This window comes from Balaenoptera borealis (genome assembly GCF_965194805.1).
Source record: "Balaenoptera borealis genome assembly, chromosome: 6".
Classification (NCBI taxonomy): Eukaryota; Metazoa; Chordata; class Mammalia; order Artiodactyla; family Balaenopteridae; genus Balaenoptera; species Balaenoptera borealis.
Window position 1 is genome coordinate 89,280,344 of NC_138863.1, and position 26,892 is coordinate 89,307,235.

Consider the following 26,892-nt stretch of genomic DNA (forward strand, 5'->3'; position numbering starts at 1 on the left):
ATAAAGTATTCTTGAAAAGGAAGTAACTGTAGAGTTGAAGTGAAATTTAGAAGTCAGAAAAGAGATTTCCTTGTTTCTGTGATCTTAAAATATTACGAAGATCTATGACCATATTCACGGCACACCAATTTCCTTTTGCTCTTCTATAACTATGAATCCTCTCATGTATCTTACTTTACAAAAAAATTATTTATTTATTGTAAATGTATTTTTATTGAGATATAATTGACAGATAATGTTGGTTAAGATGTATAATGTGTTGATTTGATACTTAATATATGGCAATATGATTACCACCATAGTGCTAGCTGTTACATCACATAATTATCATTTCTTTTTTGTGGTGGGGACAATTAAGATCTAATCTCTTAGCAACTTTGAATTGTATTCAAATTGTATTCAAAGTTAAATTGATTCTATAAATTGAGTATAGTACTGTTGTCTGTAATCACTATGCAGTGCTTTTTTGGAAGGAGAAACTTCAATCATAATTTGCTACTTCAAATTATTTGAGGGAATAAAATATGATACTAACCAATATGAAACAGCTGCATTTATAAATCAATAATAGCATAAATATTTCTTCAAATTACTGATATTGAATTATACTTTCTTTAGTTTTTTTGATTTTTATGTTTCTTTTGTTTGTTTTCCTACTTTGCAGGCAGCAATTCCTGCCAACTAAATAATGGTGGATGTTCTCAGCTTTGTTTACCAACATCTGAAACTACAAGGACTTGCATGTGTACAGTTGGATATTATCTCCAAAAGAACCGCATGTCATGTCGAGGTATGAGGTTTTGAAAAATCTTAGTTCTGATGCATTTACTTCATCCATACAGATTTTAGGCAACCAAAGTCAGCTTTATCTGTGTCTATTGAGATTATCATATAATTTTTTATCCTTTATTTTGTTAGTGTGGTGTAACAGATTGATTGGTTTATGGATATTGAACCATCCTTGCATCTGTGGCAGAAATAACATTTGATCATCATGTATGATCCTTTTAATGTATTGTTAAGTCAGTTTGCTAATATTTGTTGAGGATTTTCACCTCTATGTTCATCAGTGATATTGGCCTGTTGTTTTATTTTCTTGTGGCATCTTTGCCTGGTTTTGGAATTAGGGTGATGCTGTCCCCATAGAATGAATTTGGAGGTGTTCTTCCTCTTGAATTTTTTTGGGCTAGTTTGAAAAGCATCCCAAGATCCCAAAAGTGGCTGCTGCCAGCCTGTCAGTCCCCAGGGGGCTTCCCAATTGCCTCTTGCCTCTCCAGAAGGCTCTCCAAGATCAGCAAGTGGATCTGACCCGGGCACCTTTCCAACTATTGTCTCTGTGCTGGGACTTGGAATATGTGAGATTTTGTGTGCACTCTTTAAGAGAGAAGCCTCTGTTTCCAATATGTCTCTCCGAAACAAGTCCAGCTCATTTTCAAAGCCCAACTTTCTGGGGGCTTGTCTTTCCAGTGCAGGATCCTCAGGCTGGGGATCCCTGTGTGGGGCTCAGACCCCTCACTCCTCAGAGAGGACCTCTGTGGTTGTGACTTCTCTCCTGTTTGTGGGTCACTGACCTGGGGGTGTGTTTGTGTCCTGACTAGACCATGTCTCTGCCCCTCCTACCCATGTCATTGTGGCTCCTTTATATCTGTAGGTGTGGAAAACCTTTTCTGCTAATCTTGAGATTGTTCTCATAGATAGTTGCTCTGTAAGTAGTTGTAATTTTTGCATGCCCATGGGAGGAGGTGAGTTTGGGGTCTTTCTACTCTGCCATCTTGATACCCACCTCCTGCTAATGGAATGATTTTAATGTTATATATTCCTTTTGTTTTTGTTTCCTTTTAAATTTAGGTATAGAGTCATTTCTTATGTACTCTGTTCATGAAGGAATCAGGGGAATACCTCTGGAACCAAGTGACAAAATGGATGCCTTGATGCCTATATCAGGAACTTCATTTGCTGTGGGAATAGATTTCCATGCAGGTAAATAGCTTTTATTCATAATTTATGTATAATGCTTTCACTTGATTTATTAAACGTGATGGAAATATAACCTTTCCATCTGTACTCTGATAGTCAAGATAAGGAATAAGAAAGCAAATCAGAAATGAATTTTTAAGCCTAACACAAATTGTTGTAAATATGTTTTGTCTGAAAAAAATGAAGCAGAATTTTTCTAACATATAACATTTGAATTGCAAGTACATTAAAATGCCATGATTGGCATTTGGTTGCTTCATTTTTATTTCTATCTTTTTTTATCTTTCAAATGACACTTTTACGTTAATACAACTATAAATATTAAAAATAAAGCATTTTGATTTATTATTTACTTAAACATAATCTTATTTAAAATATTTTCCAGGATGTGGTTATCTATTCTAATACAGGTAATAGCAAATGAAATCCAAATAATGGAAACAATTATAAATGCTAAACCATTCTATATTACTTTTGAATACAGTAGCTATTATTTCAGAGTCAGATTTTACCTTATCTTCTTGTTTTAGCAAACAGTGAAAGAAAGCAGATTGGACACTATCGTTTTTTTGTGGCTAATACAAATGTGTGATTTGTGGGGAGTTCTCTGGTGGTCTAGTGGTTAGGATTCAGCACTTTCACTGCCATGGCCCAGGTTCAGTCCTTGGTTGGAGAACTGAGATTCCACAAACTGCACGGAAAGGCTAAAAAAAAAAAGAATTTGTGCGATTGGGAATTGATGGTAGAAACTGTTAAATTTATTGAAGGAAATAAATTTTTGTTCTAATTGCTCAATTCAGATATAGCATAAGCATTGGGTATACTTCTTTCATTAATATTCATATTTATTATTCTACACTTGAAGGATTAAATTCATAAAAACAAATTTCTCCATCTCTCATCCAACTAAATCATATGCTTCCTGAGTTAATGTTTTGGTGTTGAAGATGTACTGCATGTTCCCAGTATATTTTTTATATATGTAAAGACAGTTTTATCAAATGTTAAAAAAATAGTTCTTTGATCTATAATCTTTAAAAAAATCTTTAAGCAGCAGCACATGGGCTTCTGGTAGTAAGCCTATTATTTCCCTCGCCTCTAACAAATTTTGTTCAATCACGTGTTAATGAATTTTTGGCTACAAATTAGTGAATTACTGGGGATTTTTACAAATGGTTCAAAGATGACTTTTCTTAAGAAAATTATTTGCACCGAATATTTGGAATCACAAAGAGGCAAATTTCCTATGTTTTTTAAAATGGCTTTTTCTGAAAGGAAATATAGAACAAATATAACATATTTTATTGAGCATTATGTAAATTTTGCCAAAATCAGTGTGATTTTTGATCAAACAAGGCTCTTTGATCCAACCTCATTTTTTGTGGAAGGCTCACTACCCTACCATGCGTAATCCACCCTGCCTCTTATTCACGTACATGTTATTCTGTAGAATTTTATTATATAGGATTTAATAGGTGCAAAACTAAGAAAAACTTGAACTTCTTGAAAAGGGTGTACTTATATATGTGTATATATTTTTACTAAGCACACACAGTCCCTTGTTTTAGCCGGTATCACATAGTTGATTCTTTTAAAGGTTCCATAATGATTTTTGAAAGTATTTGATAAATTTCCAAATACAAATATCAAATAAGCCATTTGGTCAAATGTCCTGATTAGATCATTTGTAAATCTCTTGTTCCTTAAGGGCAAACTGATTATTTGTATGAGTTGAATTCACTCTCCAAGGTTTGTATGTTGGCCCTGAAATGGTTAAGTTTCATATAATGTGCCATGAGAGCAGATAATTATATTTGCAAAGAATAGTACTCTCCCTGTTTCTAAATCCTTAGTAATTACTAATATTTTATAATAAACATATTTTGTATCAAAATAGTTTTTCCATAGAGCAATTACTACTTATTAGTTAAAACTTTGTATTCTTCGTATTATACCTGCCATATTTTAAAATTACATTCCTAGAAAGGAATTATTTTTGGAAAATCAATTTCTTCTAAATGCAAAAGGATATAGGCATATGGAATAGTCATGTGAAATTAGAGTGTTTGAGTCTATTAAAATTCCTACTGCTAATCAGAAAATAGCAAGATAAAACTTGCTTTGAAATCTAAGAGGGCCAGAGACCTAGGGGCCAGTAAAACATACGGTGGGAAGAGACCAGACTTTTGCAACAGACAACTTGGATTCTAAAACCAGTTTAACCACTTACTAGTTCTATGACCTTGGATAAATTACTTAATTTTTCTGAGGCTCAGTTTCCTCACTTTTGGGGATCTTTAGATGGATGTCTGTAAATGTTTAGCACAGTGCTTGATATACATGAGTGCTCAGAAAATAGTAACAATACCTAATAATGGAAAGTAATAAATTGTAGAAATTAGCATATGTGATATATATTTACAAACATATTCTGCAAGCTATGTTTAAGCTCCCAGTTAGCAAAGATTTTGTTTTCTGTTCTTTGACTGATAGTATTTTTTCTATTCAGTTATCTGCATAGAGTATAGTCGTTTCTTAACTTCTTGAGGACAGAAAGAGTACATTAGTAAACGCCTCTATTGAAAATGAACTTACTACTAATGATGATAATGAATAGTCTGTAGAGCAGATATTTAAAGATTAAATAACATCACCAGCTATTTGAAGTCATTAAATGTAAACCTAGGAGGCTAGCAGACAGTAAACCAACTGAAACACTAATGATGATGGTGGTGCTGGCAGTAGTATCAAGAGTTTTCAACCATGTCTCCACGTACATTTGTGCTTCCATCTACTATACAGTCTGATCTTTTAATAATTGCATTTTATGAAAATATGTGAGCATAAGAATGTCAGCAACTTGATTCATAATAGCATTGTAGACAACATACAAGCTCTGTGACTTGGTTGAATGAAGCTGCTTTAGGGAGGAAGAAAGGAAAATAACTGAATTGCTCCAGAGAGATAGAGAAAATTTTTGATACATCACCCCCTATTTTTTTTATCAAGACCTTTATATCCTGATTATAGGTTCTTCCTCTACTAGCTCCCTTTGGAGACATTCTATTTCCTCTTCTTTCATTAACTGCATTCACTTCAGGACATAATCTCTACTTTTAGGATCAATCAAAGGTAAGGATGACAAAATGAAAGAGCACAGTTGCCCCTTATTCTAAACATAATAAGGAAATGGTGTGAAGGAGGATCACTTGTTAAGTATAACTATCGTAATTTATGTAGTACCAATTCACTACCACAATTTTCAGGGATAAATATATGCTCAAACCTGTACATTTCACAAGGATTAACATATCTGAATCTTGCTGGGTTTTGGTTGTAATGAATTAAAGTTTTCTGCAGTGAAAGGATTTCTTTCACCAGATGAAGCAATTCTGGATACTATCCACAGAAGAAAGAAGACCCTGTGGCTCTTTTTAAATGTTCAAAGTATTCTTATCACTTCATTGGAAAAGTCCCATTCCACTGGAAAAAAAAATATTAAGCTTTGAAAATCCTGGCCTGCTTGCTGGGTGATATTCCTCCTGATGAATGAATACTGCATTTGATGTTTTAAAAGATATATTTTAGTTAGGGGAAAAGCCTTCAAAATAAAGCTCACTGCTCCAGTTAGTAATGTGATCTCCAGTGAGTAATGCTCTATTCAGTTCCCCCACCCACACCTTGGGGGTATTTATGACTTTTTCACAATAAATAATCACATAATAGGATATTACTTAACTAGAGGAAATTCTACTCAGAGAATGGTGATTGACTGAACTTTTCCAGCTTATATTCTTTTTTCATCTTTTATCTCTTTTGTTCAAATTGGAGTTATCCAACTCAATGTTAACAAATGTTGATTACTATCTACTAGGAGTAGTACATCACAGCTAAGTTGCTATCGGGGACAAAGATAAACTAGGAATAGTTTCTGAGGTAATGCATGAATGGATAATCTATGGGAATCTTTTTTCTTTTTTAAAGAGAGCATCAAAGTACCATTATTTGGATGTCATTGCTTTACACTCACTATGGGGAATATTCTAATGCCTTTTTACAGCATCACACAGTGATCTGGCTATTAAGACAATACAAAAATTGAAGGAACATTTAACATTACACATCTGTTAAAATCCATAGAATGTAAAACACTAAGACTCAACCCTAATGTAAACTATAGATCCTAATATAAACTATGGACATGTCAGTGTAGGTTCATTACTTGTAACAAATGTACCACGCTGGTATGAGATGTTGATAGTGGAGGAGGCTGTGAGTGTAGGAAAGGAAAGGGTATATGGGGACCCCTGCTCAAATTTGCTGTGAATCTAAAACTGCTGTAAAAAATAGTCTATTGAAAAAAAACTGCAACAACCCTGAAGGAGAATATGTGACAAAATACTGTTGCCACATTTACACGGTTGAATATCACCTATTTACATGAAAGATTTTCTCCCCAATAGTTCCACAACATTTGCATATATCTTTGAATTGTTAGAATTAGAAGGAACATTTGACACAATCTAGTGGCATTTCCTCATGTTACAGATAAGGAAACTGGAACCCAGAGAGATCAAGGGCTCTATGGTAATAGAGTGTCCTACTTTTTTTAATTTTTATTTATTTATTTATTTATTTATGGCTGTGTTGGGTCTTCATTTTTGTGCGAGGGCTTTCTCTAGTTGTGGCAAGCGGGGGCCACTCTTCATCGCGGTGCGCGGGCGTCTCACTATCGCAGGCTCTCCTGTTGCGGAGCACAGGCTGCAGATGCGCAGGCTCAGTAATTGTGGCTCATGGGCCCAGTCGCTCCGCGGCATGTGGGATCTTCCCAGACCAGGGCTCGAACCCGTGTCCCCTGCATTGGCAGGCAGATTCTCAACCACTGCGCCACCAGGGAAGCCCAAGTGTCCTACTTTTAATTCTTTACACTATGCCATCTTGCCTTTGTAACCACTTAAACATAATTTTATTTAGACCATTGTTGGCATTACTTGATGAAACTACATTGCACTTCTGCAAATTTGTACTGGTAAAAGATCATGCTTTATTTTGATTTATGTACTGAATCATATTACTTTACACCCATCTAATAATTGAAGCAGGTGACACTCAAGTGAGAGTCTCTTTTTTATTATGCCTGGAGGCATAGAAAAGAGCTGTTTACAGTTTTTTTCTAATAACCACTCTGTCACCAACCAAGGCCAAAGAAGAATTATTGAAAGAATTCTTTTTATGTCAGTAACAGCAATAGCTTAAGAAATACAATACTGTTGCTTTGAGACATTTTTTCAATTTTATGGAAACCATTTCCTTGGCTACAAAGTGAATTTTTAGGGCTGGTTCAATTTCTTTCTGTTCTTGTGACAGTGAACGGATACTACTTTGTGTTGTCATTTCAAATTTGTTTCAAGACTATATTTTCAACTCATGAGAACAGTTTGTATGTATTTGTAGATGGTCAAGTCCAGTAAATCTTTCAGGATGTAAAGTATTAACTACTACAAGAAAACAAAAACTTCCAACATCATGAGGAAACGAATATAACCACGCATAGAATAAGTCATTATAGGTCAAACAAATTATTGGAAATACTTCACATATCCTTTTTGGATAATGTCTGAACTCAAAATATAAAATACAAAGCAAAACAAAGCAAGCTTCTGTTAGGCATCTGGATTCCGCAATAGGTTACCTGAAACCAAAAGCTCCAGAAGATGCACAGTGATGACCTACTATCATGAAAACTTTGGTCAACTTATTTGGGATATATTATTCTCTCTGTTATTGAAAGAATCATGAAGTCTCTTGAAACTTCTTTCTCAGGCAGTTAGCACTTCTCATGAAAATGAAAGGTCCCAACACCAGCTTTGTACTTATTCACATGAAGTACATCCAGTCTGTTTGGGCAACTTTCTTTTTCCCTCTCCTGAGTCACTCTATTCTGCTGTATTTCTTTCTAGCTGCTCAGGATTTTCAGCTCAGGAATCTCTTATACATTTATATCTGATACTCTGATGTCTTTCTCTACTCTTCTCCTTATCAAAATTGAGTTACCTAGAACCCTATTCTCAAAAGGCCTGGTTACACTTATTCATAGTAAATTATTAAGTGCTGCTAAGAGGGCTTCCGTGGTGGCGCAGTGGTTGAGAATCCGCCTGCCAATGCAGGGGACACGGGTTCGAGCCCTGGTCCGGGAAGATCCCACATGCCGCGGAGCAACTGGGCCCGTGAGCCACGATTACTGAGCCTGCGCGTCGGAAGCCTGTGCTCCGCAACAAGAGAGACCGCGACAGTGAGAGGCCCGCGCACCGCGATGAAGAGTGGCCCCCGCTTGCCGCAACTAGAGAAAGCCCTCGCACAGAAACGAAGACCCAACACAGCCAAAAATAAATAAATAAATAAATAATTTTTTAAAAAAAGAGCTGCTAAGAGATTGACAAGTTATCTTACTAGTATGTTTGAATGAAGCACAGTATCTCAACCCAACACTGTAAATCCAACTAAAGCACCATTAAAGACATGTGAAGAAAATATTTTTATGGATAGGTCAATCTTTTGGATGTTTTTCAAATTATTTCATACTCTATTAGACAATAGATTGGTATCTATTTGTGGAAACTGGATATGCAAATGATAATGTGGAGGTCTCCTTTAGCTTAGGTACATTGATACCATTAATATTGTAAAGTGTAACTTTAACCTTGAAAAAGTGTATTTCCCCTATTTTAAGAAAACCAAGGGCATACTAATTTATTTTTCTTTCTGATACCCTTTCTTTTGGAAAAGAAGTAAAAAGCTATGATTCAACTTCTGAGATTGTTGGCCATTAGTTTTTTATCAAATAGACAATTTTCTAGTTAAAAGAGGAAAAGAAAAGTCATCTAATTGATTTTTGGACTGGTCATAAGGAATGGATCGATCTTTCTTTTTATCATTTGGTTTCATTCTTAGCCAGAGGCCATAAGTAGTAAGTGAATCCTTTGGGGGATTTGAAAGGAAAAAAGAACTAATTATTTCTATAAATTTCTTATTACTTTTAGAACAGAGACTTGGCTAAAGTAGAAAGCCTAGAAATGGAACTGATCACCCACGAGTGGGTTAGGAAGAGGAGGTTTGGAAGAGGAAGAAATTAAAATAGCATCACAAAAACCCTTAATATTTATTAAGCACTTACTACATTACAGGAATAATATTTGGAAACTTTTATATATTTATGCAGTTTAAATCATCAGAATAATCTGTTGAAGAAGATAGTATTTTTAACAATGAAGAAACTGGATTTTGGGATGAGATATGCATGCAGAGGACAGTTGGTTACTTTGGGATGCTCAAATTCTGCATTAAAGATTTGCATTTGGATTTTTGCCCTTGCAATTTACAAAAGCCATGAATTGAATAACCAATAGTGGAGTAATCAACATCAGATCCTTGATAATTTCATAGTGAGAATTTTAATTCTATTGTACTTATGATTGGGAAAGATAATTAATAGGCAATACCAGCGCCCAGCGTTTGGGGGAATGATGATAATATGGTCAACAATTGTAGAATTGCCCCTGCTAAACTTAGGGGCAGAAGATTAATGGTACAGCCTCATCTGAGAGAGAGTAATGATAATGATAATCATCATCATCAAGAGGAGAATGAGAAGAAAGAGAAAATCATTTATCTCACTATGTTTATATTATTTAACTATTGCTGTATAACAAATTACCAAAACTTAGCCACTTAAAGCAATATTATCTTATAGCGTCTATGAGTTCCCTTAGGTCTCTCATGAGGCTGCCTTCAAGGTATTGGCCAGATATGTGGTCTCATCATAAGGCTCAACTAGGGAGGATCTGCTTCCAAATTATCCATGTGGCTGATGGCAGGAATTATTTTCTTTTGTGTGTTTGACTGAGAGTCACAGCTCCTCACTGACTATTTATTTTAGTTTCTTGTCATGAGGTCCTCTCCCCAGGGCATTTCAAAACATGACTGCAAGCTTCCCTTAGAGCTAATGAAAAAAGAGTGAGAAAGGGCACACAGGAACTGGAAGCCAGACCTTTTATAACCCAGTCTTAGAAGTGATATCTCATCATTTTAGTATATTCTGTTTATTAGAAGCTAGTTAGTAGGTCTAGCCCACACTCAAAGGAAGGGATTAGAGGAGGGAATGAATACCAGCTGGTGCGGAACATTGGTGGCCACATTAGAGGCTGCTTATCACAATATTATAGATTTTTATTGATATTATCCCTATACAGTGGTGTCTAAGAGGTGAATTTTGATTGTCAGTTTGAATTATTAATGATACTCCTATATGGACAGCTTCTGTATTCTGGTTTAAACCAAGTGAGGATGAATTAATGTAAAGAACCAGGATCATGGTCTTGAATCCGTTTTTAACTCTAATTAATAGTAAGCCTTGGATACCTGGAGAAGTGCTCCAGGTAGAGAAAAATAATAAAGCCAAAATACTGTCAAATGCTTTACAGATGGAGTGGGACAAAGCTGGGGTTTGAACTTATACATACATATATACATATACACACACATGTATGTGTGTGTGTGTGTATATATGTGTATATATATATATGTGTGTGTGTGTATATATATATATATATATATATATATACACACACACACACACACACACACACACACACACACACATACATATTTCCCAAACCCTAGTTTTCTTTACACTACCATGCTAGGGTAAGATGAAAGTGAGGAAAGAGTCCAGAAGTATCCAAGAATGAATGAGTATTCAACAACAACAACAAATGTGTTATATAAGGCAAAGGCTCAGAGATATTGGACCATTCAGTGCATGGGGTTCAGAAAGTCAGGCTGGGGACAGGGAATAGTTGGTGGTCCTAGTACTAAGTAACTTAGTAGTTCTATGGCAGTGGTTCTCAACTGGGGATGATTATGCGCCCCAGATTACATCTGGCAATATCTGGAAACATTTTTCATTGTCATGACTGAAAGGGTGCTACTGGCGTCTACTGGGTAAGGCCAGGGATGCTGCTAAACAATGCACAAGACAGATTACCACAACAAAGAATTATTCAGTCCCAAATGCTAATAGTGCCAAGGTAGAAAAATCTAACACGTATTTTCAATGATTTTGAAATGCACCTCTAGTTTAGTGACACTATCCTTGAAAGTAGCAGACCCAATGTCTTTTTCATTAGGGTACTATTTGTTATCCTGGTCATCTCATTCATTAGTACCTGGCTTTTAATATCATGAACTTGCCAAATTTGCTTTTGACCAGGATTCCAGAAAAATTCTCCAACAAAAGCCAGCAACTCTCTCAAATCGACCTTTACAGTTTTTGACCAGTGTGTGGAGAAGTCTTCATGTAATATTAACTTACACTAAATCTTCTACTGACAGTTGTTTGGCACCAAAGCTTTATAAGAAAACCTCTTCCAAAAAATTGCTTAAAGCTGTCTAGGATTGCCTGGGGGATATAGAGGTAACACCAACAGAATTATGAGCGCAGTTACTTTCTTCTTGGCACCAATGCAGGCTGTGTGTTGACTGATGTCAACTATGCTTAGAATGAGTTCTGTTGCATCCAGTGTTCCTGTCTAGAGTTTTGTGTCCAGGAAGGGAGCTCCAAAATACTTGGCAACAGTTGACAGTTCTTTAAGCTCACCCACCGTGGTGCACAGAGCAACTATGCAAATCTTCCAAGGACAGCACATTATCTCCCTTTGTTTGCTATGGGTAAAGCAGTCTGTCAGTGTGTTCATTTAGGACTACGTTGGGAAAAAAAAATCCTGATTTCATTAGTCTAGAATTTTATTTGTTTTATTTATTTATTATTTAATTTTACTGAAGACGGAAGGAGAGGCGTTAGATGTAAATTAAGTAGAAAAAAACTCAGATGGAACCAGAAATGGAACTTGATTGTCAGTATATTAAATACTAGAATAGATTACTTACTGGTTATAAATCTCTGGCTCTGGAGTATTTTAAAGAGTTAAAACAGACAAACCACCTCTTCTGAATCATGATTTCTCTGGGTCTCTTCCAGCTTTTTGACTATTCAACTCCCACTATTAACAGCTTCAACAGTAACAACCTGTAGGCTATTTTATAAAACCATCTATTTTCTTAGTCAACAGTCGTTAAAACCCATATGAACAGAATCAGAATTAGGTTTGCATAGTTTGAGTACAGAAAGTAGACTATTGTGAATCTATCCTTTTCTTCAGGGGAAAAACAAATGTTCACAGGACAGATTCTATTTATGTTGCTGCTTTCCTTACAAATTAAATATTAAGATACTAAAAAGAATTGATGATTCCACAGTAATCCAAGGTTCTAATTATATATGAAAAGCTATTTTCTAAATCCTGGATAAGAGGATTCAAAATTTTTATTTTGTTACTTATGAGACATTATTCTGGTTAGAAGGAAAAAGAGCTAAGATTTATTGGTGACTCTTATTAATACCCTTACTTAAAATGTGATGATAGCATTATGGTTGTTTCCATTTAATGTTTTCCATTAATACTATTTTAGTGATAAAGCAAGTGATATTTTTGAGCTTGGCTCAGATTTGAATTTATAGATACAATAAAGGATTACAATGAGTATATTTGTATACTATTTGCAATGTTCATGTGAAACCCTATTAACTCAAAATAATGATGATTAAATTAAAAAGTAGACATCTGTCAGCTCAATCATCATTAAACATTATTAAAATAAGCTTGTAGAGTAATAGTCATTAGTTCAGCAATCATTTATTGATGGCATATCTCAATTTTTTTTTCAATTTTTAAATAAATAACTTTTTATTGATTAAAAATTCTTTCTTAGAATTGTACATAATGGGAAATTTGGAAAATTAGGAAACATGAAACAAAGTTGAAGTAAAAAATTACCAGTACTATTACTAAACCAACAGCAATTATTAACATTTTGGAATATTAATATTCATGCTGTGTTTTTAAAATACAAATAATCTTGCTATTGATAAAATTTTGTCCTAATCTTTTTCTAACTATTTTAACATGAACACTTTGCTATGTTGTGATTAACAATCTGTAAACACTATTTTTAATAGGGGTACATTATTTATCATGTGGATTACCATGATATTTTGACCTTTCCAATATTTTTGGACATTTTTATTGTTTCCAAATTTTGGCTGTAAATCTTTTCAAACATTTGTGATAATTCCTCAAAATACAATTGCCTTTTTTTTTTTTTTTATAACTAGCAACTTTTTTGAGATATAATTCACATACCATAGAATTAATATATTCACAGAGGGTATATTCACAGAGTTGTGCAACCATCACCACTATCTAATTTTAGAACATTTTCATCACTCTAAAGGGAAGCTCCATACCCATTAGTAATTCTCATGTTTCTCCTAACTTCCTAGCACTAAGACAACCACTAATCTACTTTCTTTCTCTATAGATTTGCCTATTCCTAACATTACAGGTAAATGGAATCGTCTGGTAAACGGTCCTTTGTGATGGACTTCTTTCACTTAGCATAAAGTTCATCCATGTTGTAGCTTCAGTACTTAATTTTTTTTTGCCAAATAATATTATATTATATGGATATATGACATTTTATTTATCCATTCACTAGTCGATTGACATTTGAGTTGTTTCCACTTTTTTGACTATTAGAAATAAAGCTGCCAGGAACATTCATATACACATTTTAGTGTGGATATTTGTTCTTTATTTCCCTAAGATGTATACCTAGATATGAGCATGATAGGTCATATGGTAACTCTATGTTTAACCTTTTGGGGAAGTATCAGACTCTTTTCCAAACTGGTTGAAACATTTTGCATTCCCACAGCAGCGTGTGAGGTGTTGAATTTTTCCACATCCTCACCAAGAATTGTTATTATCTTTTTTTTTTTAATAGCCATTCCAGTGGGAATTAAATGATACCTTATTGTGGCTTTGATTTGCATTTCCCTTATGCCTAATGATTTTGAGCATTGTTTGATGTGCTTATTTGTCATTTGTATATATTGAGAAGGAAATGTCTATTCAGATTCTTTGCCCAATTTTTTAATCTTTTTTTTTTAATGTTGAACTCCTAGAGTTCTTTATTTATTCTAGATAAAATCCCTTATAAAGTATGTGATTTGCAAAAGTTTTCTCCCATTCTTTTCTTGTCTTTTCCCTTTTGATGTAGTGTGAAACACAAAAGTTTAAATTTTAATGAAGTCCAATTTATTCATTTTTAAAATTTTGTTGCTTGTGCCTTTGGTGTCCTATCTAAGAAACCATTACTTAATCCAAGGGTGCTATGATTTAATGCTATGTTTCCTTTTAAGTGTTATGTTTTAGCTTTTATATTTAGGTCAATCCATTTTGACCTAATTTTCATATATAGATGTGAATATCTATGTGGACTTGCATGTGGATATCCAGTTATCCCAGCACCATTTTTTGAAAAGGCTATTCTTTCCACTATTGAATTGTATTGACAACTTGTTGAAAATCAATTGGCTGTAAATGTGAGGGTTTATTTCTGGACTTTAAATTCAATTCCACTGACCTATAGATCTATCTTTATGAGCACCTATTGTCTTGATTACTGTAGCTTTGTAGTAGATTTTGAAATTTGAAGTGTGAGTCCTTCAACTTTGTTCTTCTTTTTCAAGATTGTTTTGTCTATTCTTGGTCTCTTGCATTGCCATGTAACTTTCAGGCATGGAACCTGGACCTAATGCGGACATGTTTTAGGATTGGCTTGTCAATTTTGGCAAATAAACCAATTGAGATTTCAACAGGGATTGTGATGAATCTATAGAAAAAAATTGGGGAGTATTGTGATCTTCCAGTACAGTAACATGTTATATCTTCCTATGTACTTGGTTCTTCTTTAATTTCTTTCAAAAATGATTTGCAGTTTTCAGTGTATAAGTTTTATACCTCTTTTGTTAACTTTATTCCTATTTTTGAATGCTACTGAAAGCATTAAGTAGCTACTTAATTTTATTTTTTGGATTATTCACTGTAAGTGTATAGAAGTACAGTTGATTTTTATATATTGACCCCATATCCTGCAACCTTACTGAACTCTTTTATTAGTTGGAATAGGTTTTTGTAGTGGATTCCTTAGTATTTGCTATATACAAGATCATGCCATCTGCAAATAGAGTGAGCATACTTCTTTGTTTTAAATCTGGATGCCTTTTACTTCAACTTCTATTGTTTCTTCTTTCTATCTTTTTTTTCCCCTCTCCTCTTCCTCTTCCTTCTCCTCTTTCTTCTTTTTTTGCCTAATTTCCCTGACTAAAATCTGTAGTATGCAGACATTCTTGTCTTGTTCTTGATGTTAAGGGGAAACCTCCAATATTTATATATTAACTAACTATGTGATGTGAGCTGTTTTTCTATTAGTAGTATTTTGTAGATGCTCTTTATCAGATTGAAGAAGATCTCTCTATTCCTATTTCATTGAATATTTTTATCATAAAGGAGTGCTGAATTTGGTTGAATGCTTTTTCTATCTATTGAGACGATCATGTAGCTTTTGTTATTTGTTCTGATGGTATGATGTACTACATTAATATATTTCCAGATGTTAAAGCTTTGATGTCTCTTTCCATGTTTTTGTCTGGGTAGCTAGTTGGCCTACAGCTTAGCTTGTTGTTTTCACATGGTAAAACCTCCTCTTAGTTACTTACAACAAAAATCTTCATTGTTTTGGATAGCACGCTTAGAGTTGAACTTTTCCACACTCTGTTTCAAATAAAGTCAGTTGCTTTGGGGAGAGTCTTGGAGTTCTCTATTCTTATGGACTGCTTCTCATTCTGAGTAAAATCCATGAGTCACTGATCCTGGCATTAGACAGGATGATAGCCTCTGGCTTGTCTCTCTTGGCATGGAACTCTGCTCCAGCAACAAGGGGAAGTAGGGCAATCAAGATCCTAGTGTTCACAGCCTTCCTCTCCTGAGGCAGAACTTTCCCTCTACAGTTGGGGGCTGGGTCAGGCAGGGAGCCCCTGAGCTTTCACTGCATTCACCAGGAGTTTAGTGTCTGCAACTTGGATTTGGAGGGCATGAGAAATGCTGGTGTCCTGCCTTGTCTGGGAAGACTCCTTATTAGGAGCCAAGGAGAAAGAGAACCCCATCTTCTTACACATGTCTGCCCATAGTAGAGCTTCCATCCAGCTGAATTGATACAGTGAAGGGGGGGACTGTTCTTACCAAGATTTGGTAAATTTTCTTGAATAATTTTTTTCTTCATTTACCACATACCCTTTGGTCAATTTGAGAGATTTTAAACTTTTTTTAAAATAATTTTTACCATTTTTGCTTGTTTCCCTGGAGATTGGACCCACTATGGTCCTCATGCCAGCATTCTGAAAGTAGAATTCTTGACGTTTAATATTCAAGTATGTATGAATAGGTGACATTGTCTGAACTCTGTCTGACAAAGTGTTTCCGTAAATTTGTGCAAGAAATATGAGAACAAGTGGCTAAATCTTAATTTAAATAATTAATTTTTTTAGAGACTGATGTCTTTACTGAAGTGAGACAGGATTTTGAAGTAGACTTTACTACAGTCATTAAATGAGTGCACAAAGATTATATAGTTGTTTAGCTACAGAAAAAAAAAAATAATAGAGTTAGCTGAAAATTAAACATAAATTTTTTTTACACTTTTAAAATTTTATCTAAAACAGAAAAATGTTTCTGTGAATACGTTATTCCAAAACTATAGCTAAAAAATGATTTGAGGTATACATGACATTTTAGAAAAGGCAAAACTATGAAGACAGTGAAGGTATCAGTGATTGGGAGTGGGGAGAGGTGGAGGGAGGGATGAGTAGGCGGAACATAGAGAATTTTCAGGGTAGTGAAACTATTCTGTATAATACAGTGATGGTGGCGTGTCATTATACATTTGTCAAACCCATAGAATATACAATACTAACAGTGATTCCTAATATAAACTATGAACTTTGGGTTATAATGATGTGTCAATGGAGGCTCCCTAATTGTAATAAATGTACCACTCTAGTGTGGGATTTTGATTGTGGGAGAGGCTGTGCGTATGTGGAGACAGGTGATGTATGGGAAATCTCTGAACCTTCCACTCAATTTTACTGTGAACCTAAAATTGCTCTAAAAAAATAGTCTAATAAAAAAAAGATTTGATATTCTTTTATAACATACAATTATTCTGGAACAAATAAATAATGCATGTATAAATAAACATCACCCTTTATAGAATAAATACTAAAACATGGCATTTTAATGTTATTTTTTATAATTAGATTTAGTAGAGTCCTATTCATTCAGTGACTGTTTAGTGTTCTTGATTATAGAACACTTGTCTATTCAGATTAAGAGATGCTAACTGTAACAAAGCACTCCTTCTGCTACTGTTGCTACTGTATATATCTCTTATATGAGCATTAGTTTATCCTGTTGTATTTTGTAATGATTTTCCTGAGACCCAGTGGTGGCAGCAGCTTTAATGTTAGAAATATTCCAAAAAGGAAAATGAATCTCAGGGACAAGAGCAAAGGCAGCATAGTTTAAACATATTTCTCCAAGTAGAAAATCTCTTTTCCATTGACAAATTTGGAAAATCAAAGTTTGATTTTATTAAGGGAAATGTTGTCTCCTCAAAATGGGATTTAACTATCATTCAGGTGTATATGGCAAGTATGTCAGGGGAAACTTGAAACCATGAGATCATGGCTCAGTTTCTTGGCATGAATTATACTTGAAGATTTTCTGGGGGAAAAGTAGTTCTTAAGATATTATTTTTGTATTTACATCAACTGAGATATCAAGGAATGGAATATACATTTTGCATGGAATTTGAAGCTAAAATTATATTTCAAAATACACCGAAAATCAATGTGGAAAAATTGAGAATTGTGGTCATCATCAAAAGGATTTTTGAACACTTATTCATTTAACTTTAAAAACCAAGTTTCACTGATGTTGCTGTAGTCTACTTCTGTTTCCAGATATTTATTTTATGGAGATTTCACTTTCACATAATGTATGCCTAAAAAGTTATAACTGTGTAGGCAAATGTTAGTTCTTTTTGGTTTTCATTGTTGTTATTTTTTTACGTTCAGGTCACAGATGGGCGTGTGAGATGGTTCCTGTTTACTGGGAAACTATGCCCCATCCATAAGAGACATTTCAGGATACCCAAGAACTGCTTTTTTAAGGTTACTTAGATATTAAAGGTCTTTGCACATTTACAGTCACACTTTAGGGATGATTGAGAAATTCAATCTGGAAATTCCTTTTGTGTTGTGTCATTTTCCTTTTGTATGAAATAATACAGTCCCATAACGTGCAGATTTCAAAGACAGGCCCATATCACAATACCTATAAATTACAAGGCTGGGATTGGTAAATGATATGACCTTGCAAGCTTTAACATTTTTGTTTTGTTTTGTTTAGATTTTTTTTAATGTGGACATTGGTAAAGTCTTTATTGAATTTGTTACAATATTGCTTCTGTTTTTTTATGTTTTGATGTTTTGGCCACGAGGCATGTGGGAACTTAGCTCCCTGACCAGGGATTGGACCGGCACCCCCTGCATTGGAAGGTGAAGTCTTAACCGCTGGACAGGCAGGGAAGTCCCCAATTTTAGCCTTTTAGGATTTAAATTTTTCAACTGGTAAAATGCAGATAAGTCTATGGCAAGAAATAAGGAACAGCTGGTGTCCATGCTTTGTTTAATAAACTTTCCCATACTATAAAGCCATCTATTTACTGAAAGCAGTCATAAAACATTTTGCATATATAAATTGTAGTTTGTGATACAGAATAATAATATCAAAATAACTCATTATGCATTAAAACAAATATAAAACTTGAAATCAGAATGGACTGGTTGATATTTTATACATCTGTTTATAGGTAGATTCCTTCCATTTGTCCTTAGTGGATTCTCCATGCTTTGTTTCACTGTACTCACGTAACTGATCTATGTAATCTGCTAGATTTCCAGGCAGGCTAATTTTTGTTGTTAAAGACAGTTTCCCACTGGTAACATTGATTCTTACACTCTAGTCAGTATCAGATGGAACGTACAGTATCAGGATGGATGTACAAAAGAGCATTATACTATTATGACTCTAAATTTTATATGGATTCCTAATGTACTGAAATACATATAGATAAATACTCCTAGGACTTTTTTTTTTAATCTTAGCAACAGTAATGTGTTGACAACTCTTGATATCACATCAGGTGTTCAAAATTTAAATGAGCCATGATGATAATTATGTTGTTAAACAGAAAGATTAAATGGCATGGAACAATCAACTTGCCCTATGTCCTGGAAATTGCATCCTATAAAAATAGTCCTGCATTTGCAATTACACATAATCCATAACACTGAAAAATGTGGTAATTTGCTGATTTAGATGCCTTACACCCTTCCAGAATTACTTACTCTCTGAAGTTCTCCTCCATCCCAATGGGTTAACATTATGCCAGCTGTCTCAGATCACTTTCAAGGATTCCTGTTTCCATTTAATCAGCAATTTACAAGACTTTCCAAGATAAGAGACTTTAGAGATTATCTAATCCAACCTGATTGTTTTTCATATAAGACAAAGGATTTGTTCCAAAATGGCCATCATGCTGACTAACTTCATGGAAACAGAGATGTACTAAGACGTACTAAGGAACTCTGTGACAGCTCTAGCTGCTTGAGTTTTCCCATGTACATGAATGAGCGAGCTTTCACATGATTACATTCCCTAGCATTCTGCTCACCCCAGCTGATGTCAAGCAGAGCAGAGACATCAGAGCAGGAAAAACTGCCCCTGCTGAGCCCTGCCCCTATTGCAGGTTCATAAGCAATACTGTTGCTTTCAGCCACTAAGTTTTGGAATGATTTGTTACACAGCCTTAGAAACTGGCACAGGCACAAGCCTCTTAGATAGCCTCATCCACCAGCAGGCAGACAGCAGAGCAAGAAGAACTACAATTCTACAGCCTGTGGAATGAAAACCACATTCACAGAAAGATAGACAAAATGAAAAGGCAGAGGACTTTGTATCAGATGAAGGAACAAGATAAAACCCCAGAAAAACAACTACATGAAATGGAGACAGGCAACCTTCCAGAAAAAGAATTCAGAATAATGATAGTGAAGATGATCCAGGACCTCGGAAAAAGAATGGAGGCAAAGATCGAGAAGATGCAAGAAATGTTTAACAAAGACCTAGAAGAATTAAAGAACAAACAAAGAGAGATGAACAATACAATAACTGAAATGAAAACTACACTAGAAGGAATCAATAGCAGAATAACTGAGGCAGAAGAACGGATAAGTGACCTGGAAGACAGAATGGTGGAATTCACTGCCATGAAACAGAATAAAGAAAAAAGAATGAAAAGAAATGAAGACAGCCTAAAAGACCTCTGGGACAATATTAAATGCAACAATATTGGCATTATAGGGGTCCCAGAAGGAGAAGAGAGAGAGAAAGGACCCAAGAAAATATTTGAAGAGATTATAGTTGAAGATGTCCCTAACATGGGAAAGGAAATAGCCACCCAAATCCAGGAAGGGCAGAGAGTCCCAGGCAGAATAAACCCAAGGAGAAACACGCCAAGAAACATAGTAATTGAATTGACACAAATTAAAGACAAAGAAAAATTATTGAAAGCAACAAGGGGAAAATGACAAATAATATACAAGGGAACTCCCATAAGGTTAATAGCTGATTTCTCAGCAGAAACTCTACAAGCCAGAAGGGAGTAGTACAATATATTTAAAGTGATAAAAGGGAAAAACCTACAACCAAGATTACTCTAGCTGGCAAGGATCTCATTCAGATTCGATGGAGAAATCAAAAGCTTTACAGACAAGCAAAACCTAAGAGAATTCAGCACCACCAAACCAGCTCTACAACAAATGCTAAAAGAACTTCTCTAAGTGGGAAACACAAAAGAAGAAAAGGACCTACAAAAACAAACCCATAACAATTAAGAAAATGGTAATTGGAACATACATATAGATAATTACCTTAAATATGAATGGATTAAATGCTCCAACCAAAAGACACAGGCTCGCTGAATGGATACAAAAACAAGACCCATATATATGCTGTCTACAAGAGACCCACTTCAGACCTAGGGATACACACAGACTGAAACTGAGGGGATGGAAAAAGATATTCCATGCAAATGGAAATCAGGAGAAAGCTGGAGTAGCAATACTCATATCAAATAAAGTAGACTTTAAAATAAAGAATGTTACAAGAGACAAGGAAGGACACTACATAATGATCAAGGGGTCAATCCAAGAAGAAGATATAACAATTATAAATATATATGCACCCAACATAGGAGCACCTCAATACATAAGGCAACTGCTAACAGCTTTACAAGAGGAAATCGACAGTAACACAGTACTAGTGGGGGACTTTAACACCCCACTGACACCAATGGACAGATCATCTAGACAGAAAATTAATAAGGAAACACAAGCTTTAAATGACACAATAGACCAGATAGATTTAATTGATATTTACAGGACATTCCATCCAAAAACAGCAGATTACACTTTCTTCTCAAGTGCACATGGAACATCCTCCAGGACAGATCATATCTTGGGTCACAAATCAAGCCTCGGTAAATTTAAGAAAATTGAAATCATATAAAGCATCTTTTCTGACCACAACACTATGAGATTAGAAATAAATTACAGGGAAAGAAAGGTAAAAAACACAAACACATGGAGGCTAAACAATACATTACTAAATAACCAAGAGATCACTGAAGAAATCAAAGAGGAAATCAAAAAATACCTAGAGACAAATGACAATGAAAACACGATGATCCAAAACCTATGGGATGCAGCAAAAGCAGTTCTAAGAGGGAAGTTTATAGCAATACAAGCCTACCTCAAGAAACACAAAAAATCTCAAATAAACAATCTAACCTTACACCTAAAGGAACTAGAGAAAGAAGAACAAACAAAACCCAAAGTCAGCAGAAGGAAAGAAATCAAAAAGATCAGAGCAGAAATAAATGAAATAGAAACAAAGAAAACAATAGCAAAGATCAATGAAACTAAAAGCTGGTTCTTTGAGAAGATAAATAAAGTTGATAAACCTCTAGCCGGACTCGTCAAGAAAAAGAGGGAGAGGACTCAAATCAATAAAATTAGAAATGAAAAAGGAGAAGTTACAACAGATACCGCAGAAATACAAAGCATCCTAAGAGACTACTACAAGCAACTCTATGCCAATAAAATGGACAACCTGGAAGAAATGGACAGATTCTTAGAAATGCACAAACTGCCGAGACTGAACCAGGAAGAAATAGAAAATATGAACAGACCAATCACAAGCACTGAAATTGAAACTGTGATTAAAAATCTTCCAACAAACAAAAGTCCAGGACCAGATGGCTTCACAGGTGAATTCTATCAAACATTTAGGGAAGAGCTAACACACATCCTTCTCAAACTCTTCCAAAAGATTGCAAAGGAAGGAACACTCCCAAACTCATTCTATGTGGCCTCCATCACCCTGATACCAAAACCAGACAAAGATACTACAAAAAAAGGAAATTACACACCAATATCACAGATGAACATAGATGCAAAAATCCTCAACAAAATAGTAGCAAACAGAATCCAACAACACATTAAAAGGATCATACACCATGATCAAGGGGGATTTATCACAGGGATGCAAGGATTCTTCAATATACGCAAATCAATCAATGTGATACACCATATTAACAAATTGAATAAAAACCATATGATCATCTCAATAGATGCAGAAAAAGCTTTTGACAAAATTCAACACCCATTTATGATAAAAACTCTGCAGAAAGTGGGCATAGAGGGAACCTACCTCAACATAATAAAGGCCAAATACGACAAACCCTCCTCAAACATCATTCTCAATGGTGAAAAACTGAAAGCATTTCCTCTAAGATCAGGAACGAGACAAGGATGTCCACTCTCGCCACTATTATTCAACATAGTTTTGGAAGTCCTAGCCATGGCAATCAGAGAAGAAAAAGAAATAAAAGGAATACACATTGGAAAAGAAGTAAAACTGTCACTGTTTGCAGATGACATAATACTATACATAGAGAATCCTAAAGATGCCACCAGAAAACTACTAGAGCTAATCAATGAATTTGGTAAAGTTGCAGGATACAAAATTAATGCACAGAAATCTCTTGCATTCCTATACGTTAACAATGAAAGATCAGAAAGAGAAATTAAGGAAACAATCCCATTCACCATTGCAACAAAAAGAATAAAATACCTAGGAATAAACCTACCTCAGAAGGTCAAAGACCTCTACTCAGAAAACTATAAGACACTGATGAAAGAAATCAGAGATGACACACACAGATGGAGAGATATACCACGTTCTTGGATTGGAAGAATCAATATTGTGAAAATGACTATACTACCCAAAGCAATCTACAGATTCAATGCAATCCCTATCAAATTACCAGTGGGACTTTTTCCAGAATTAGAACAAAAAATCTTAAAATTTGTATGGAGACACAAAAGACCCCGAATAGCCAAAGCAGTCCTGAGGGAAAAAAACAGAGCTGGAGAAATCAGGCTCCCCACCTCAAACTATACTACAAAGCTACAGTAATCTAGACAGGATGGTAGTGGCACAAAAAACACAAATACAGATCAATAGTACAGGATTGAAAGCCCAGAGATATACCCACGTACCTATGGTCAACTAATCTATGACAAAGGAGGCAAGGATATGCAGTGGAAAAAAGACAGTCTCTTCAATAAGTGGTGCTGGTAAAACTGGACAACTACATGTAAAAGAATGAAATTAGAACACTCCCTAACACCATACACAAAAATAAACTCAAAATGGATTAGAGACCTAAATGTAAGGCCAAATACTATAAAACTCTTAAAGGAAAACATAGGCAGAACACTCTTTGACATAAATCACAGCAAGATCTTTTTTGATCCACCTCCTAGAGTAATGGAAATAAAAACAAAAATTAACAAATGGGACCTAATGAAACTTAAAAGTTTTTGCAAAGCAAAGGAAACTACAAACAAAACGAAAAGACAACCCTCAGAATGGGAGAAAATATTTGCAAACAAATCAACAGACAAAGGATTAATCTCCAAAATATATAAACAGCTCATGCAGCTCAATATTAAAAAAACGAACAACCCAATCCAAAAATGGGCAGAAGATCTAAATAGACATTTCTCCAAAGAAGACATACAGATGGCCAAGAAGCACATGAAAAGCTGCTCAACATCACTAATTATTAGAGAAATGCAAATCAAAACTACAATGAGGTATCACCTCACACCAGTTAGAATGGGCATCATCAGAAAATCTGCAAACAACAAATGCTGGAGAGGGTGTGGAGAAAAGGGAACCCTCTTGCACTGTTGGTGGGAATGTAAATTGATACAGCCACTATGGAGAACAGTATGGAGGTTCCTTAAAAAACTAAAAATAGAATTACCATATGATCCAGCAATCCCACTACTGGGCATATACCCAGAGAAAACCATAATTCAAAAAAACACTTGCACCCCAGTGTTTATTGCAGCACTATTTACAATAGCCAGGTCATGGAAGCAACCTAAATGCCCATCGACAGATGAATGGATAAAGAAGAAGTGGTACATATATACAATGGAATATTACTGAGCCATAAAAAGGAACAAACTGGGTCATTTGTAGAGATGTGGATGGATCTAGAGACTGTCATACAAACTGAAGCAAGTCAGAAAGAGAAAAACAAATATCACATATCAACGCATATATGTGGAACCTAGAAAAATGGTACAGATGAACCAGTTTGCAGGGCAGAAACAGAGACACAGATGTAGAGTACAGACATATGGACACTAAGCGGGGGAAAGTGGTGGGGGGTGGGTGGTGGTGGTGGGATGAACTGGGAGATTGGGATTGACATATATACACTTATATGTATAAAATAGGTAACTAATAAGAACCTGCTGTATAAAAAAATAAAATAAAATTCAAAAATTTTTTTAAAAAAAGAAACTGGCACAGAAGCCCATATTGTTGAAGTGACACATCCAAAAATGCACATCTGTGAGTGACAGAGTTGGTGACAGATAATAGTGTTTTCATTCAGAGTTTAATGCTTCTTCTGCTTCACCACGTGTTTCCTTTGTTCTTTTTTAAATAGGATGTGTTGTCAGATTTTGCTTCATTTTTCATAAGGCTATTTGAAAGAAAATAGTAGGGTTTTGATTTTTTTTCCTTCTTGCTACCATAGAGTCTTCTTTGTTGTTAATGAAGATGGCTTTACCTTGAAAGTAAAGGCCAAAACACTTCCCTTTTATTCTATTGCATAAAATGGCTTCACTCTGCCTGCTGCTGGCAAAAATCTGACTAAAAGGCAGTAACAAATAATCAGGAATGCACGACCTTTCCTTATATGCATGTGGTGAGAAATTAAGTGCTCAAATTCAGAAAAAAACATGACTGCCCTGTGCACATTTGTGAATTCAGAATAATCACAATAAAACACAGAATTAATTAAAATACACAGGTTAACGTTGTGACGCATAACTTGCATTATTTCCAGGTTATTATCGGTGCTCTGAGCACTGGAATTTTTCAACTATGATTCAAGCAAAATTGGTTTTAATGATTTCAGTCTAGGTGACTAGCAAAATAAAATAATTAGGAAAAAAGTCTACATATGCACCTGCTTAGCAAAACTACATTTTGATTCAGTATTAGATAAAATAAGTTCTTTATTTATCAATGAATTTTTTACTACATTTTTAACCTAGATTTAAAAACTTCTTGTTTCAGTTTATCTGCTTTTAGAAAAGATATCAATCATCTTAATTTATTGCTATTTTTGCCAACTCTATAAATACAAAGGAAAAAAATGAAGCTTATATATGGGGGAATTGGAGAAGTGCTGAAGAGTCTCTCCTACTCACAAAGTTCTTTCATTGTTGGAACAGAAACATACCACTATCCCCAGAAGGCCCCTTCAAGTGTTTATTTATCAACTGTATCATGAAACCATATATTAATCCAAGGCTGGACAACTTCCCACAGGTATCACACAACCTCAGAACAATCCTGTGAGACAGGCTTTATTCTCATTTTAAGGATTCTTACTCAGGCTCAGAGAGGTTAAATAACTTGTTCGAAGTCCCACATTTGATACACTGTGGTGCCCGAATACATATCCAGTTCTCTCCTTCCTCTGAAGTTCAGTTCTCTTTCCACCTTAACATATTCCCTCTGCTAAACAGTAATAGTTTATTTAATTACTTAATGCTTTGAATCTAAAGAGACAAGTTATAAGCTAATATATAGTCATTGTGAAGAAGTGGGCCACAGACAGAGTTTTCATACTGAAGATAACAAAATGGCTCTTGCCTTGGGTAGGAAGTCGGGGAGGTAGGGCAGTGGAGCACCTGGGTTCACGAAGAAAATATTTTATTAAATGGAGCAAATCTGATGAAGGACAAAAATGAGAGAGGAAGAAAAGGGAGAGTGAACTCTCAAAGTGGAAAGTATTTTAAAAAATATTCACCCATTTTGCAGATTGTTCCAGGATAGTCATAATTTTAAGGAAACAAATGAGTGCTCACTATTAATTTGAAAGAAGAAAGCACCTTTATAGTGATTTTTTAAAAGTTAAAAACTGCCTGATCAAATTAGGTTGATTCTTCTCCTATTATAAAATACAACAGAAAAACAAAAATGTGTCTTTATTTTAAGGAATTTCAATAACAGAAATTGACCATTTAGACTTAGGTATTGCCTTTAAATTCAGTAGAGTTAATTATTTTGAACAGGTTGACCTTCAATTCTTTAAAATAATTTTGCATATTCTTTTACATTTTCAACCATCTTTTAATACGTTGCTTTGAAAAGGATACCATGACATAAATGTAAAATT

The 26,892-nt window shown here is 34.8% G+C and overlaps 1 protein-coding gene across 1 annotated transcript in view; it reads left to right on the forward strand.

Annotated features, from left to right (window-relative positions):
* Positions 1-26,892, forward strand: part of LRP1B (LDL receptor related protein 1B) — a 1,905,856-nt gene that overhangs the window by 1,332,653 nt on the left and 546,311 nt on the right. The window contains exons 35-36 of the mRNA XM_082395829.1: positions 665-790; positions 1,849-1,980. Of these exons, the coding sequence (XP_082251955.1) occupies positions 665-790; positions 1,849-1,980 (258 nt within the window). The remainder of the gene's footprint in view (positions 1-664; positions 791-1,848; positions 1,981-26,892) is intronic.